The sequence below is a fragment of the Perca fluviatilis genome, chromosome 11 (genome assembly GCF_010015445.1).
Source record: "Perca fluviatilis chromosome 11, GENO_Pfluv_1.0, whole genome shotgun sequence".
Taxonomy (NCBI): Eukaryota; Metazoa; Chordata; class Actinopteri; order Perciformes; family Percidae; genus Perca; species Perca fluviatilis.
Window position 1 is genome coordinate 27,208,034 of NC_053122.1, and position 17,928 is coordinate 27,225,961.

Here is a 17,928-nt window from a genome sequence, read left to right on the forward strand (position 1 = left end):
AAAATAAGTTATAGTATAGTATATAAAAAAGGCGAGATAGTATTACAAAAATGTTGATAGTATTGTATGTTGAAAAAATGGTAAAAAGTCATAGTATAGTATATCTATCTGAGATGAACTGAAAGAGCCTTAGTAAACTTCCCATTGAAGAAGTCTGGAAAAAGCCTAAACAATCGGTGGTATCACTACAATGACCTCCCCGGGAGCACCAGAAAGCATTTCTGACAGAGGTCAGAGGTCACAGGAGAACAGACTGAGCGCTCCCTGAAGTGGAAGCCGGTTGTTTAGCTGAAGGTTTGTGTCAATATAACAGCCTGTTACAGCATCTGTTGAAACACTTTTTAAAATGTACAAATTTTCATAACTTCTCGCTTTGCAGGCCGCTACTCATGGAGTAATTGGAGTGCAATAAAAAGAATATATCTATAAAAGAATAAATAAGTGAATAAAAAAAAATGTGACTAGCAAAAGCAATAATGACAAAAATAAGGAAAAATAAAGTGATATAACATAACAATAAATACATTTTTAAATATACAGTAAAAAAATATATATATTTAAAATATATACAGAAATAAATGTGAAAATGCTTATAATTATTCTTTTATATTTTGTCTTTATATTGCCACATTTATTTACTTATTTATTCTTTTATTTTTTCCTCTTTATACTTCCACATGTATTTACTTATTTATTATTTTTTTATTCCTCTTTATATAAATACATTTATTTACTTATTCTTTGCAGATTTATTATTTTTTATGGCAACGGTATATTAGACATATGTATTCTGAAATTGAATAATTATTAAAGTGTTATTATTATTAATGTGATTCTCAGGTACCACAGGTTGAACAATAAAGCACACGTTGAAATCGTGACACAAATGTCCTTTTAATAGGAAGCAGATCGCAATCAGGCTGCATTCCAGTTCCACTTCATCCTCATTAAAGAACATTCAATAACGATAAGAAACAAATTAGAAACATACTTAGTAGAAAATAATTCTCTCATGCGAGTTCTGTGTTCACATTCATTTTGGTTACAGATGACGTATTCACAAGCCTTTTTGAAACAAAACATCGATGACTTAACATAGCTTTGGAAATCAATAAAAAAATAAAATAAAACAAGAAAAATAAAAAGTCACATCAAAAAGACACGTGCTGGCACGATAAAGTTTCCCATCATGCAATTGTAAGTCGATTTTATTCACAGGGTGGGCGTCACTTGTCTCCACAGAGATGTGTCGACGTGCATGCATGCATGTGTGTCTTCTTACATGTACCCTTTTGTGCTTGAGCAGAGATTGGTGTGTAGATGTGTGTGTAGGTGTGCAGTGGTGTGTGTGTGTGTGTGTGTGTGTGCGTACATACATGAAGCAGGCAATCGACGAGCCCCAAACTGGGTGATCAGATTAAAGTTATTTTTTGTGTTGCTTTTTCAGCTACAACCTGACATGTCAAGTTTAGTCTTGAGCCCCGGGATTATTCAACACATAAAAACAATGTAACTGCACTGTGTGTTAAATAGGGGTCAAAGCTCCTTTTAAGAGGCTAGTTCCCCCAAAATGATCCTTTTATTTAAATGTAATTTGGACGCCTAAAATTAAAAGGCATGAGGCGGTGTCCCCATGCTAGTTGTGTTTTTGGATTTAACTGTCCCTTTAATCATAGAAAGAAAGCTCTGCTGAGGATCAATACCATGCAGAAGCTTTGTTTTTGGTAGAATGCGACAGTATTTAGCAAAGACAACACGTGAGACAGGCCAGCAGAGACAGCGACAGGAAAACCTCACTGTAACTGACATCATAAACAGACTACAAGCACAGCCCGACTAGGACTGTGAGGGTTTGCTCACCTTTTTTTTTTTGCAGTGTAAGATAAAGGGGTTCAATAACACACGTGACAAGACTAAAACTTATACAACATAAATGCTTGGCGGTGACTCAGATGGCTTCTATTTTTGAAAAAAAACAAACAACAATAACAAGAGCTCTGGTTCGTGCAAATTTGGTCCTAAAGGCAAATAGGAATTCAAGGACAAAACTCTTTCTTTCTTATCCAAAACAAACAGAAAAAGCTGACACACTTCCAACAGGAATGGGGATTTTATGATACCATAAATAAAAAAAAAATTAAAACAAATTCACAAGTTTCCCATTCCTTGGATGTGGATATTGCAGTTGTTGCTCCTGTATTTATATCGACAGCGCATCCATTAAGGGTATGAAGATACAATATATTGCTCACAATCTCGGAGCTCATTTTGCCAGGTGTGACATTCAGCGCACGCACACACGCACACACAGACACACGCGCTAACGCGCGCACACACGCACACAATAACAAAAACACACAGCAGTTTGAACAGGGGGTTTGTTCTTTGTAAAAACCACGAGGTTCCGTGAACATACAAACAAACCACTATTGCCTTAAAGAGATAAGTTTAGGTACGTGTGCAGGCGATCACGAGGAAAGAGTCCTTCAGCATCGCGTGTCCTTTGGGCTTCCTCCACAGTGTCCCTCTTAAAAGACTTTCTGAATCGGAGTGTCTGCAGTGGGGGCGGTGTTTCCATGGCAGAGCAGGTAGACAGGGGAGCACGTGGGGGGACACCTTGTGGTCAATTTGCCAACAGAAGCGTGGACAGTATGTATTAGTGCGTAAACTGACCCAGTCCACTGATCCTGTAGCCCTTTTTGGAGTTAATGTGCACTCTGGGGGGTGTAGATGTGTTAGACACTGGGGTATTGCTCCGTTTGTCATGATGTGACGCAGGAAAAGTTAAAAAGAAAAAGAAGAAAGAAAATGCACATTGTGGCCACAACCTTTGTCTCTATCAACACATCACATATCAAGCTCAGCGTGTTTCCACTGCCGGTGTGTTTTCTCCATGATAATGGCTGTAAGTCAGGTCATTATTATAAAACCTTATTGTACCAGAGTTATACAGTATATGCACCATGCTCACACAGGGAAAATTTTGGAGGCACCCATCTTTTATGTGGGAGGGGGGGAACGGTTGTTATGGTTACAGCAAAGTGAATCACAGTGTTCCTGGGGTCAACATGCAGGAAGTTAGTACATTACAGGACAGACTAGCGGTGACGTTGCCCCTGGACACTGATCTAAGGTCAGTGTTTTTTTTTAAATCTCTATTTGGACTTTTGGGCAAAAAGGGGGCTGATCTTAGATCTGTGCCTGAACTCCAACCAACACAACACATCACACCATGGCAAGACTACGCACAGCAAACGACGAGGAGGGGAGACGAGGAGCTGGGGGGGGGGACTGGAAGAACGACACACAGTCAGGCAGGCAAGCGGACAGACAGACGGACGGACAGCTAGGCAAGGACTGCTCTTCTGAAGACACAGAGAAGCAAAAGTGCAAAGTGGTCGTCCTCAAACTATGGACATGGTTTAGTTCTGCGCTGCATTATATCACATCTAAATGTACAGCGTATAAAAGGTGTGATGTGTTATGGGAAAGATTGAGTGAGGAGGAAGTGCTTGCTTATTTGAGGCGAACCCTAAACTGAGAGCTTTGAGTGAAGCAGCTGAAATGTTCAAAATTAAATAGCCTATGAATATTAATAAACGTATTCCTCCATGTTTGCATTGATAGCATTGCAATGTAAATGTTGCATAATGTATGCAGATATATGTACAATAGATCATTTTCATGTGTGTGCTTGTGTATTGCACATGGTTGTCTATGTAGGCGTGACTACTATATGTGCGCATAATATTAGGTCTCTGGTGGTTTTGTGCACACGTGTGTGTGTGTCCTCGCTCTCTCCGCCTGCCTCAGCTGCGGCCCTCCTCAGCCGAGCGCTGGTCCGACTTGAGCTTGACAAACTCTTTCGCCACGTCGTCGTTGTTGCGCTGAGACAGGATGCGCAGCACCGTCAGGCCCGTCTCGTCCATGTGGACACGTCTGCCCAGCGGCATCCAGCAGGTGACGCTGCCCTTGCTGGCAATGTCCTTCACCTGCACCACGGCTATGCCCACCGTGCGGTCCTCTCTGGCAAAGCAGTAGTCCTTCACACACACCTGCAGCTCGTAGCTCTCTGGACCCACCTCAGTGCCCAAGGAGCTGGAACAAGACAAAATCATAGCCATGTTTTACTTCACGTCTGTGTGTGGAGTTTGAACTCTTCCAGTACATGTAAATGCCGTTTTGAAATGTTTTTATTACTCAGTGTGCCATATCAGCTTTAAAGCTTTAGTGCGTAACTTTTTGATATTAATGAACGTCTGTTACATTCAACCCATTGCCAAATGAGTTGCTACGAAGCTAATTCAGACTATCAGCTCCACACAACTCTTTCTGTATTTCTCAGTATGGCTATGTTCAGAAGATTGTGTTATCCGGTGACTTTAACGCGCAGAAGCTCGAGTGAAGATAATTACTTCTTTTGAAGAGTCCCTCATGTTTTTTTTAATCCTCCGTGTCCTTCTTGCATACTAGCAACTGCGTGGAGGAGGGGTGGGGGTGAGGGTGCGCGACAGTGTTGTTGTCATTACTTAGAATTCCTCATGGGGGAGACAGAAACTACGCACTATAGCTTTAAGCCTGACATTATCTACCGAGCCCATCCAGGCAGTGTTATTTTTTTCCTTTGCGCTGCATTCTGTGAAGAAGGCAACAAGTAGCCAGAGTACTAGCCAGCAGAGTAGGGCGGGTTATTTTGGAATGCAGATGGGGAAAAAAAAATCTATTAAACTACTGTAAATTACAGGCTGTGCTCCTGCCAATGGCTGTAACAGACGACATTTCCAAAAACACTCTTGCATACTTATTGCTAGTGTGCCATTTGCATTGGTCAGGTTGCTGACCCATGAGCTATACAATTAACCTTGCAGTTTTAAATCACCTGGCACAAAGTTATAAAGTACATAGCCTGACACTATTCAACGCTTCAACGGTAAACATACATGTTGTTTTTCTCGGATTGTCTTCTCTGTATTAATTTATGGTATTTCTTGTATTTCAATATGTCTATTTATAGTATGATGGTTTTGTTAGCATGCTGGCTTGCATGTTGTCCTGTATGTCCTGTTGCACTACAAGTTAACTCAACTCATCATGTAAAACAAAGGGAAAATCAACAACAAAGACAATCAAATCCAGCAGAAACGGGTGACACTCACTACTGGAAGCTCTCATTGAACTTGGGTGACCAGGTGTTGTTCTTTGACTTGGTGGCAAATTTCCTCTTCTTGTCGCTGAGGTGAGGGCCGATGATGTAGACCTCCACGAAGGGCCTGAAGCCCTGCGCTTTCCATTTCAGGTCATTAGCAGCCACCACTGGAGGATGAACGTAGGAGAAGTTAAAGAAGAAAGGTAGGAGAAGGCAAGAACATTGGGACAGCAGGGCAATCTGCTCTGCTCTTTTTACCTTTGACACTGATCTTATGCTCTCCATTAGGTTGGGGTAAAATGTCCACGCACATGACCACCTCGCCGACTGCATCCACTCCAGATGCTGTAAAGACATGCTCAGTAATTACTCAGTCCATTGTGTGCCCATTTGTCTTTGGATGGCCACAATGTAGCACAGCTGGGATATATGACTTGAAGAATTAGGATGCATCAGCAGATTGTGAACTAAACATACAAAAACCACACAACACACACACACACATTTCTCCATGATATTCAGAGGAGCAGGACTTGGCTGGGTAATGCAGATTTTGTGCCAGCTGCAAATGGTAAACTGTAACACAATGATGGCTCCTAATTTGTTCTTAACTTTCACAGTGAAGAAAAAGGAAAAATAAGTTGAAACTGAAACTGAAAAAACCCAAACTGCAACACAAAAATCTGGAGCTTTTCATCAGCTGACACAATCTATGCAGGACTTGCTCTTTTATTCATCATGTCTTGCATATCCCAGAATCTCCTTGATCTCGAGTCACTGCAGTTTTTCCATTCAAGCTCTTACCTGGTTGGCTGATTTGGACATTATAATTCTGTGTGCATTCTACATATATACAAAGCTTCATCTACCACAAATAGTCCTATGCATGAGTCATGTTTTTTCTTAGTCAGCTGATAAAAAGGAAGAAAAACCAAGAAGAAGCAGAGTGCCAAGGGCTAAGACTGCCTACTGTCTCGGGTTATCTTTGGTTTCTGACTGGTTTGATCACACGTGTGATGTCTGAGTACAAGTCTGAGCTGCTGCAGGTTGCTGTGGGGGACATGCAGATTTTCCATAACACCGTTGACACGTACCTTTCTCTGGCGGTGTGTCTTCGTTTGCCGTGCACCTGAGGCCTTTCCCTCCGTGGACTGAAGAGGAGACAGAAAAAAGTCAGCATTAGAAGATGGCAAAAAAAGTGTTCATTAGTACAACAGGAGGAAAGCATGTATTTAACTTGTTTAAATACTGCAAATGAAAGTGTTATGGCTGATGGTTTAAATACCTAGACATCTAAGGCATCATGAGCAAGACATTTAAAAGTATTTATCATTCTCGTTTTCTGCTCATCTAAAATCCATCCGTGGGCATTTCAAGTTATACTGTTATAACTAAAACCAGTATCAATGAATTAAACATTTTCTTACAACGCTGTAAGCACTAATTCTTAAATTCTTAAATTTCATAATTTCAATTTCTGAGCAGCTGAGTTTTTTTTAAGTGTAAAAGAAAGCTTTTTTGTGTGAAATTGCTTGAACCTGCTGTGTGTGTGTGTGTTGCAGTTTTTAAGTCGTACCCTGAGCGCTCTGTGAGAGGACAAACTTCCTGATTAGCTTGTCTGTGGCCTGGGTGTACAGAGACAAGGCATAGCGCAGAGACTGCAGGTCGGGACTCTTTTCCAAGAACGTCTTCTTCAGGCCCACACCACCGGCATGGAAGTATTGCTGCATAACAGGTGTGACATGAAACATGTATTGTACAGTAGATGGGTTGACAGCAAGCAAACATGCAGCAAGATAGACAGAGGGGAGGACACAGAGCGCTCTAAGTGGGAAAAATGTGACAAAACTATGTCAGTCCTGGCGCTATGGAGCAAAAGGCATCGTGGTTTGAAGCTGGTTTGGCATCTCAAACACCTCTAAACCTGCACTAATCTACACCAAACATTATGTTCAAAGTTACATGTTTTGAAGAAAGATAAACATGTACATAAAAGACGAGGGATGAGTGACGAGAGCTAAAGCTGCAAATGCTTTGTAAAAAAGATAATCAGTATAAACCACATTGTAGGGTTAAAGAGCATCCCATTTTCCCTGATCCTGAACCCATAGATTAGTATTTCTTCATTTTAAGCAAAGACAGACCAAACTAAAATATTGTAAAAGCAAGAATCAAGAGAACCAATTTCCCTGCCAGCTGTTCTAGTTTAGTTTATTTTAGTTTGTTTCACAGAACATAAAATACAGAAGAAAAACAAAAAAGTTCTCGTTGTGTGACACAGCATACTATACCTTAATAGTGTCCAGTGCCAGCTCTATTACTGCACACTGTTTAGGACTCAGAGCTTTGGCCTCCTCTCGCCCCATGTGCTCCTGTAGGACAGATAAAACAAAGGACTCAGTCCATACAACAGTTCCTGTTAAAATGTAATCTATATTTTTCATAAATTCGTTTTGTTTGCTGCCTTCTATTTTCATCACCTTGAGCTTGGAAAGCTGGCCCAACTCCTTAGCAGCGTTGAAGATCATCTGAGTGCCCTGTCATGGAGAGATGGACAGACAAGTAAGTAGAGGAGAGAAACAAAAGGCTGTGTTTGAGAGATATGCAGTTGAGGGAAAGGTGAGTTCAGGAGGTTTAGTGAGGACAGACAGCTGCAGATACAAGAAATGAGTTTGAAGAGTGAGGGGGAAAGAGTAAAACTACAAATCTATACAAACAAACATTAAACAAACATTCAGAATAAACAAACTACATCTTGGGAGAAAAGGAGGTTTTAATGCTTTGGTGTCCAGTCAGTCAGTATCGCAGGGACTCATGGGCAGGAAATGTTTAAAATCAGGTTTAATGCAGAAAGAATTGTAAAAAACAAACAAAAGACAAGGCTCCTTCATGCTGACAGAGGCTGCACACACACACAAACACACACACACACACACACACACACACACACACACACACACACACACACACACACACACACACACACACACACACACACACATATATATATGCATACTTACAATAACCTAAGAAAGGAAGAAAGGGAGAGAGAATGGGGCAATGGCAGGATAGATGGCTTAATGTACAATCGCAGTGGAACACAGCAATGAAAAGCATCGCAATTCAGAAGCAAAGAAAAAGAAAAAGGTGAAGAAAATAGGAGTGAATATGTTTTTTTATTACATACCGTCTGGTCAGTGAGCGTTGGAAGCACAATAGTTTTTTCCATTGTGTTCATAACTAGTTTCCACAGCTCCTTCAACACTCTCTTCAGCACGGTCTTCTCACAGATCTTAGCAAACAGCGACAGGCTGAAACACAAAAACACACAATCTCAACTGACAGACAGGAAGGCAGCACTAAAACACACATTTTAATATATTTATAGTGTGTGTGCCTGTTGAGGCCATGGTAACATTCATAAAGGTGCAAACAATATATAACTCACTTGTGAGACTTGACGTTTTTTGACACCAGTGTCAGAATGATACTTTAGTTTCAGTATCAAAACAAAACTTTTTTCAGTTGCTTAGTTTGAAGAAAATGTATTTTTTTCTACATATCTTTTTTTTTTTTTTTATTATTTTTTGGGGCATTTTTAGGACTTTATTTCCACAGGACAGATGAAGACATGAAAAGGGAGAGAGAGGGGGAATGACACGCAGCAAAGGGACGCAGGTCGGAGTCGAACCCCCAGCCGCTGTGTCGAGGAGTAATCCTCTACATATATGCGCCTGCTCTACCAACTGAGTTAACCTGGCCACATCATTTGCTCATTTAACAAAATATTGAATGTTGTCTAAGTAGAAGCCATTCAAGAACTATACCTTTAAAAAGTGTAAAATAATGATCTTGATTAAAAAAAAAAAAATCTGATTAAAGAAAGACTCACCAAGACTAAGAATCTGACCAAACATTCAATGAGATACATTTCAGTTCATTCCTAAACAGTATTGATGTTTGATATCCAGCCGTACTTGCTGTCCAGGAAGTCCATGATGGGCTGCAGGACATTGTCAGCCTCCTGAACCACGCTGCCATTGGCTGGAACGGTCTGACCTTTAACCTGGGCTAGGATGTCTCCCATTTGCCTCACGTTGTCCTCGATCTGGGGCTGGAAACTGCATTACCAAACACAATAAACAAGCTGTAAACAGACTGTGAAATCAGCAGGAGAAACTGGTTTCAGAATCTCTTAGTTCCACACAGGAATGCAATAGACTAACACACACCTGACAGCAAAGATGCGGCTGAGGTCGTCCATAACACTGTTGAGTTTGTTCTGCAGCTCCTTGAGGAAGTCACTAGCCTCCAGATTGAGCTGCAAGAAGACACATGGGATGAATACAAGAGCCATGTTATAGTACTGTAGCACAATCACAAAAATAACAGCATGTCATGAAACTCACATTTTTGCCTCCCATGGCCTCAAACATCTTCTCCAACTGAACTCTGAGCTGCTGGATGTTATTGATGATGATACATGGCTGAGGGGAGAAAGAGAAAAATCATTACACACACACACACACACACACACACACACACACACACACACACACACACACACACACACACACACAGACACACACACAGACACACACACAGACACACACACACACACACACACACATCTCAATCCCTTTTCTGTCTGCTCCCAGCGTTTTATTGTAATCAATCAAGGATTGTCCTCCTAACTTTTTTATTGCTTTTTTTGGCGAAAAGAACTCTTGGTGATAAAGGGCACGAGAAGCAGGAGCTTTCAGTAATTACTGCTCCTTTGGGGGCCCTCTCTGGGAGAGCAGCCTACTTTCCCCCGAGCCTACACTACATTCAGCTAATTACACAGCCCTAATTCACTTTGAAACACTGCATTCTAGGCACGGCTGTAACACTGAAGAGCAGTTTATTGTGGTAGAATTAATCAACCTGACCACATACACCAATGCTCTTGATGGAGTTCAAATTAAACTATTAAATCAGTCATTGCTGTTTATTCTGCTGACACAAATTTCCATCTGGTACCTTCTTGTGGCAAATATTTTATACACTGTTATGTCTTCTACTCTAGAAGATCTTTAACACCTACCACTTTCTCCTTCTTGACATGATTTGGAAAGTCCTTTGCAATGATGTCAGCGTAAGACAGCAGGACATTGCCAATGGTCTAAGAGAAAGAAACACACCTACAGTGAGAAATATATTGCATTAAGAGCGACTACTCAAGTAAAGACATGTGAGAGCATTAGCATGTAAAAATCACCTTGGCGAATCTTTTCATGTAGTTGCCAACGATCTGAGGGTCGGGACACTCCAGTTTGCGGATGATTTCAAAGCTCTGATTGAGCTGAGAGAACACGTCCACCACTGAGCAGGAGAACAAAGCGTGCTCTGATGTGACCTGGAACTACAGAACGAGAAGAAAGGGGGAAAGTGTGAGAAGCTGTTTTGTGGTGCTGATGCTGCAGCACTGTGATCTGAGCGTGACTAACACTGAAAGTGAGGGCTACCTGTGGGAGAAGTTCACAGCACTGTTGCACATCAAGGACAATGAAACTGACCCCTGTTCAGCTGCACGTGACTGTGACGAAAATATTTGTGAGGTGATTTGGATGAGAGTGATGCAGGGCCCTCATTAACAGAGTGGCCATTAGTGAATAGTGTTATGGTATGTGAATGGGCCTAGGGACTGCTGTTTTCGCTGACACAGGAATGCAGAAGCTGCCTCTGGCGACAGTAATTGGACCCAGAGGAGTCCTGACATGTGAGCTAGGAGAATTTTCAGCTGCTTTGAATCGAGCTTCCTGCTGTGTGAATGTGTAGGCGCGAGCGAGACTGAGTGTGATATGTTTGTGTGAGTGTACATCGACTGGTGCTATAGCATCTGCACTAATCCGCAGTGAAGTTTTTTTTTCATTTGCCTTCGGTATTGAGTCATTATTGATTGCCTTGAGGCCTTCAACACGTTCTTCTCAGCCTGGAATGTGCTGAGTCAGGAGACATGGTGTGAACTGTCCTGAATAAAATTATATATTGTATAATTTCTTTTTGGGGGGGGGGGGATGCTGCAAGTAGGAAGTCAAATTTAGCTTTCATACTGTATTTTATTACTGCCTCAGCAAAATGTGATTGTTGAATATGAAAATAGTCAAACTTAAGTCTCACATGACTGCCTGTTTCTTTTCTTTTTTTCAAAACTCTTTCCTCAAATTTTTTTTTTTCGTACACACTTTGCTAGAGTAAGCTGACATTGTTTGTTAAAGAAACAGTTAAGACATTTTGGGTAATACGATTATTTCCTTTAGTTCCGAAAGTTAGATAAGAAGATAGTACTGTAGTGTCTGTCCTGTAAATCTGAAGCTGCTGTCATCAGCCTGTTAGGCTTGCTGGCACAAAGACTGGAAACAAACTCCAGGAAGTCGCTCACCTTACCAAGAAATAATCAGGCACCATCAATAAAACCAGTGTTCTTTTTCTACTTTTTGTATGGATTCAGCAAATGAAAAATAAAATTTTCATTAGTGAGCTTTAGATGTGCTGGCAGGCAGATATTGTTGCCTTTGGACAGGGGCAGACTGGCACTGTAGCCACACCAGCCCACATTACCACGCCCATGCAGCCCCACCCACAGACACGTGCATTCACTAATTACATTTGTGTACAGATGATGAAATATTATAAGCAGTACCTTATGTAACAGATTTTTAAACATTTAATGTAAGTAACTGGAATACAATGCTTACTACTTTTGTGTAATTATGTTTATAACACATTTACACATACTGCCTATTTAAAAGGTGCTCTAAGCGATGTTGGGTGACATTACTTCTTGTTGACGTTCAAAGTATTTACAAACAAAACAAAGACTAGCTCGCTCCTCCCTCCTCCTCATCCCATTCCCTCCCTTCTGTGCTTCAGCGCACTGACCCCCCACCTCCCCCCCCATATCCTTCTTGTCCGTTATTGAACACTGAACACTGGAACACAATTTGTGTATGTTTGCATGGTCTTGTTTTTGTTGGCGTGTGTGGACCCTAGGCTGTCTACAAAGACCACGTTTTTTACAGTGTGTTCAGGGGACCGGCAACTAGCGGATAGTGAGGAGATGTTTGCTGTATGTGACAAAAAATGTTGTAGCCTAAAAAACGTGCGACATCGCTTAGAGTACCTTTAAGCAGTTTGTATGCTGTTACTGTCATTCTCTACAGTATGTTGTTCTTTGTTGTCACGGTCTGTCTTCTTCGATTGTCCGTGTTTCTCTATGTTGACGCCGTACATATTGTCTGTCTGGTTCTCTATCTTTTCATCTTTTTTAACTCTGTAACTCTGCAATTTAAATATGTTTTTATGGCTATCTGTGATTATACTTCAGGGTTTTTCCTTGCTCAGAATTGGCCTTTTGGGGAACATATATGCGGTGGAGGTGGGGGTCTGGGAGTCGTCCCCCAGGAAAAGACTTCAATGGGTTGACTTACAGAGGCTACTGCTTTTACTGCTAAATTGTACAATAACACAATCATGTTATGGATACAAAACGTTGTGAAGTGTAATGTTTTCTACATTCTATTGATCAAAAATGATCAGAGATGTTGAATATAGCCTACAGTGTAATGGACCACCACAGTTCATGCATACATGTTAACCGCGGATTAATTGCAGAGTTTGACCTACATAGTTGTTCAGGGTTTTCATGTGTACTCCTATAGGCCTACACTTCGCATCAGGCGTTAAAACCAACTGTACAAACGAATTAGACTACTATTTAACATGACGAGACATTTTTAACCGGTAATGAAACTGTGTCAATTTAGATACAGTAGCAGTCGGAGCTCCGGTGAAGCTCTGCACCCGTCAGCAGCGGCTTCTCACTGCGCAGCCGGTCCCCCAGAGCAGCATGATCACCTCAGGTGACATGCTTGATTTTGACTGAATGTCCCAATTTGAGTAACCTCTGATTGGGTTGGTCGACTTTATTTATTATTATTTATTTGTATATTAAAAAGAAAATCTGGTCCGGCTCCTCTGGCATTTGCCAGAATTGCCAGATGGCCAATCCACCCCTGCCTTTGGACTAGTCTCTCTTTGCCAGACCTTCCTCCACACCGCTTCAGAGCTGCAGAGGAGGGTCTGGCTAGTCCACATAGCGGAGAAAAACTGGCTCTGGTTTATTGGAATTTCTTTAAACCAATCAAAATCGTCATGAGTGGTGTGCCACTCATAAATAGCCTCAGGAAGGAACTTGTTTTGGGGGAAGGTTCAAAAGTTGTTTTAGTCGTGCAACAGAAAACTCAGATTCAACAGATAGTCTAGCTAGCTGTCTGGATTTACCCTGCAGAGATCTGAGCAGTTAACCATAGTCCTCAGAAATCCACCGGTGTTCAGAATTCCAACACAAAGAAACCCCGTCGAAAAAAAGGACATACCGCGGAATTTCCGGCAACAACAGGGCAATCCCGGAAGTGGAAGGTCGTGGATATAGACTACCAAAGAATTTCTGAGACTACCTTTGGACAGAGCCAGGCTAGCTGTCTCCCCCCGTCTTTATGCTAAGCTAAGTTAGCCAGCTGCTGATGGTAGCTTCATACGGTACAGACTTGTGAGTGGTACCAATCTTCTAATATACGTAAATCTTGACCAGAAAGCAAATTCCCAAAATATCAAAATTAGTCCTTTATATAAGAATTAGGTAAGCAACTTCAACCGGGAATCTACAACTAAGGATTCGAAAACTAGTAATTGTTGGTGTAGTCTCGTATTTAGAGGTTGTGTAGCAACAGACTGTGGTTTCTTTTGTGACAACACTTGTTAGCATGCAAGTAGGCTAACATTTTACATATAAAGGATGCAGATGAAAACAGTTACCCCGTCTTTTTTGTCCCTCTCCAGGGCTCCATGCAGAAAATCTCTGGACACTTCTTCATTCTCGTCCAACCACATGATGACAAATGGTTCAAACCAGCTGCAGAACAAGGAACAAGCAGAGTCAATATGAGCTAATTGGTAGATGTAGGAGGAAAAGTGTAGATGCTGTTTATAAGACACTTACGCTGGATATTCAGGTACGTGCTTCTGAAAAGTGGTCAGCTCCTTGCAGTACTCGTTGTAGAGCCACTTCACCTTGAAGTGCAAATTCATATAATCTGCACTTTTACACAGGCGGTTCTTTTCATGCTCTGAATATCAAAGAGAAACAAAGAATGAGGAAAGTCCTACTTCACCAATCGTTTTCCATACATAAAAACACACTCCTGGCACAAACTAATGACTCCTCTTATGTCCAGGCCCATGACCTCCCCTCATCCCAACAATACACGTAAACACCTACCCTCCATGGCGTATTTCATATCTTGTGCAAACATATTCCACATGACCTCGGCGCTGATCTTGCCCACATTCAGTTCCTGGGGAAACCTATGAGAGGCAGTACTCAGACTTAAATCCAGCTAGGTATCCAGTAATGGAACTTCATTATTTAACAAGATAACCCAGCCTCATTTTTTATGTTACTCCATCAGTGTTTCCTCTGTATTTTTGTAGCTGCCATTAACAGAAAATGCACCAGAGAAAATAAAAACTAACATGATTACACTATTATCCTCATTGTCTCACAAAACAAAGCCAATAAGTCAATTTAAATTCATAATCATAAGCATTAAATTAACATTTTTAAAAAGTAGCATGATCCAAATCCCCCACCCACCAAAGCAGCTGGTGTACAGGAATAACTTGTCTGTCTACACAGAGGCTAAGGGTTTACTGTCAGTACACATTGCAAGTACAGACATACACAGCATTTTAATACAAAGATAATAAGATATTGTTGTTGTTTTTACAGTTTGATATTCAGTAAGTACATTTGTTTTACTTTCCATTTGGAACTGACAGGGCACACCTTTAAAACAAACAAATGCTGTTTGTTTGACTGTTTTCTTCTGACACTCCTGGACACTCCTCTCCTCATAATTGCTTTGCTTTTTCTCTTTAAACAAATCCCATACAGCTATTACGTCATAAAGCCTTAGTTTTTTCCCCCAAACTGGAATATAAAGTTCCAGGACTGCCTCTGCATGCAAAATTTGAGAAATAAGGCTAATGTTATGCAAGAGACTCACTGATTAAGGCAAGGAGTGTAGGAGTTTTTGTCCTCCTCTATGATGGAGACGATGAGAGTGATGAGTTTGGACCAGAAGTCCAGGTTTTTGATACTGGGACCCTGTTCATCTGGAGGGACTGCCTTCGACTGGAGACAGAAAGAGGTTATGGATTCATTTCGTAATAGCTGCATCCATCAAGAATTTCATTGCAGTGAGAGCACAGTAGCGGCACTAAAGAGCAGGAATAATGCAAAGGCTTCACACACACACACACACACACACACACACACACAGACTTACAGGGTCTGTCTGATATTCCCTGTTGTAGAGATCGTGGCAGTTGTTGAAAATGTATTCGTAGGTTGAGTTGAGACAGGCTTTCACGCAGTCCTTCACCACCTGGCTTGCTCTGGGGGGACTCTGCAACTCCTGGACCTGAACACAAATGTTACACAACATATGGTTGAATCCAATTCACTTCAATGAGCTGTCAGGCACACACAGTCTCAGCAGGAGGTTATCTTAGTGGTACTTTAACCATAAACTCACTGAGCTGCACAAATCGCACCAAAATACATTAACAACCTGACAAATGCACACAGACACACATAGAGTTTGATAATAGCTTCAGTTTGGATAGGCTAATGTTCAGCTGATTCTTAGTTCACGCCTTAGGCTACTTTCCAGAAAGTACTGGAAATTTGTACCATGTTTGTTTTGGAGTTAAGTACTAATGTGAAAAGAAATGTAAAGAAAAAAAAAAGACAAGACAAGAAAAGAAACAAAAAGAAAAGAAAAGGAAAGGAAAGAAAAAAATCCAGTCATCCTTACCTTCATCCTGAAGAATGTGATGCTCGTCAAGAGATCAACTGTAGACTTGAGGTCTTGTAGTCTTTCAGGACTGCTGGCAGGAAAGTTATTCTAAAAGCACATTTACAAGAGACGATTATAAAGTTTAAAAGTTTTCTTTTTCTTCAGGTAGCAAGATGACCATATCAAGACAACATCATATTTATCTCAAAACTGAGAAAAGACATTCCCACACATGCACACAGACATAGCACAAGCAGATGTGGATTGTAGCAGTAAGTAACTTTGTTAGGACAGAGAGAAGCAGTCAGTACCCGGTACATGGACAGGTCAATCCTCAGGGAGTTGTGTAGCTGATCCAGCAGTTTAACAAACCTCTCCTTCTAAGCAGGAAAAGACACAAAAACAGAATAAACCACTCAGAAACACATCACACACCACAGCTAAAAGATTATTTGTTAACATTTGACTACACAAACCACGGGCCTGGCGAGACTCAGCTGATTGGACGTTTGGAGAAGTAGGCAGGGCCACATTAAACCGACTTTCATTTACAGCCCAGGGGGAACAAGAGCTAGTCATTTCTAAGGAGTTTTTAAAACTAATATAAGTATAGCATTTTTCAGTTAGAATATAAGGCCTCTTGTAGAATACAGTCACATATATAAAGAAGGGACTCACGCCAAAGTTTGATGCAGCAAATCGGTCCGAGGCAGAAACATTATTGGAGGACTGGGTGGTGTGGGCGTAGTAAGAGTTGATGTTGGCAAGCAGGGTGCTCATCACAGCTGGCACTCCTGGGCACATGTACTTGGATGACAAGCAAGCGAAGTGGCTGTAGGGTGGAAGAGGCAAAAAGAACATTTAGTGCATTTACTAGCTCCTGATATCCACATATCTGAAAACCTAATACACTATATGTATTTATTATCCAACTGTATAAAAATAAGTGGAATAAAACCAATGCTTCGAACACAGGATTTGATGTTTCTTATTTAACTTTCAAAGGTAAAAATTCAGAGTAATGGTTGAGGGACTGACGTCATGGCCTGGTAGATGGACTCTACTCCGTATCTCATGGCAAACTCGTCCACTATCTCCTGAGCTGTCTCCTCAAAATAGACCTTCCAGGCATCGTCACCTTTGGCATCAGGGATCTTTACTACACCACCGTTCTGCTCCTCAGTGGTGTACTGAAACAGATGCTGAACAAAGACAAAGGACAGGTAAGTAAAAAAAAGGAAGAAAAAAAATCTAAAATACATCTTATTAGCCAGATAAAAAGGCGAGGCCATACATATTCATTTAAGAGGCATTAGATCTACTGTAAGTATTAATGCTTGGACAGCCAGGAGGCCTAATGACATCATCTCAGTAACATTGTTATGCTGTCCCATATCCAGGAAGTCAATAAAACCCTATATTGGTGAAAATGGCTCACTAATTCCAGACAAATACTTATGAAGTCAACTAAACCGCTATTTTTCTTTTAATATATATAAAAAGAAGGCAAATTCCCCAGGGTAAGAAGGCAGAAACGGAAAATTCACATGGTGATTGATTGTGTTAATGTGAACCCCAGAATTAAATTGACTGGAGCTAATTAACTCAGAAGGTTGCTCTTGCATATTTAATGTTTTATGTCAAGGGCAAATAACCACAACAGCATTTGGAAGATTTCCACCAGATGTTCACTCCGACTGACCTCGTGTAGACAGGTGTACTGGACATGGTAAGGAGCAACCGTCTCCTCTCCTTTGATCTCAACACTTATGTGCATCCGGATGGCTCCTGACACAGCAGACTTATCAGTTCTCTTGTCTGTAAAATGAAAGTAAGACATACAGCACATGCTTCCTTAGTGGGCTGAAATCTGTTCTA

General features: G+C 41.1%; 1 protein-coding gene across 2 annotated transcripts in view; it reads right to left on the reverse strand.

Annotated features, from left to right (window-relative positions):
• Positions 1-2,981: 2,981 nt before the first annotated feature.
• The window catches only part of LOC120567762 (protein unc-13 homolog A-like), a 33,427-nt gene continuing 18,480 nt past the window's right edge, over positions 2,982-17,928 (reverse strand). Inside the window, exons 20-43 of one of the 2 annotated variants that reach the window (XM_039814770.1) lie at positions 17,753-17,868; positions 17,089-17,252; positions 16,729-16,882; positions 16,362-16,430; positions 16,069-16,158; positions 15,538-15,672; positions 15,256-15,383; positions 14,469-14,554; positions 14,190-14,316; positions 14,006-14,102; positions 10,407-10,550; positions 10,233-10,310; positions 9,556-9,633; positions 9,379-9,467; positions 9,124-9,267; positions 8,334-8,457; positions 8,167-8,172; positions 7,627-7,683; positions 7,438-7,518; positions 6,723-6,870; positions 6,241-6,297; positions 5,405-5,491; positions 5,157-5,313; positions 2,982-4,098 (exon numbers count right to left, since the gene is read on the reverse strand). In XM_039814770.1, the coding sequence (XP_039670704.1) occupies positions 3,810-4,098; positions 5,157-5,313; positions 5,405-5,491; positions 6,241-6,297; positions 6,723-6,870; positions 7,438-7,518; positions 7,627-7,683; positions 8,167-8,172; positions 8,334-8,457; positions 9,124-9,267; positions 9,379-9,467; positions 9,556-9,633; positions 10,233-10,310; positions 10,407-10,550; positions 14,006-14,102; positions 14,190-14,316; positions 14,469-14,554; positions 15,256-15,383; positions 15,538-15,672; positions 16,069-16,158; positions 16,362-16,430; positions 16,729-16,882; positions 17,089-17,252; positions 17,753-17,868 (2,705 nt within the window). In that variant the 3' untranslated portion in view covers positions 2,982-3,809. The remainder of the gene's footprint in view (positions 4,099-5,156; positions 5,314-5,404; positions 5,492-6,240; positions 6,298-6,722; positions 6,871-7,437; positions 7,519-7,626; positions 7,684-8,166; positions 8,173-8,333; positions 8,458-9,123; positions 9,268-9,378; positions 9,468-9,555; positions 9,634-10,232; positions 10,311-10,406; positions 10,551-14,005; positions 14,103-14,189; positions 14,317-14,468; positions 14,555-15,255; positions 15,384-15,537; positions 15,673-16,068; positions 16,159-16,361; positions 16,431-16,728; positions 16,883-17,088; positions 17,253-17,752; positions 17,869-17,928) is intronic. The other variant, XM_039814771.1, reaches the window with a different exon arrangement.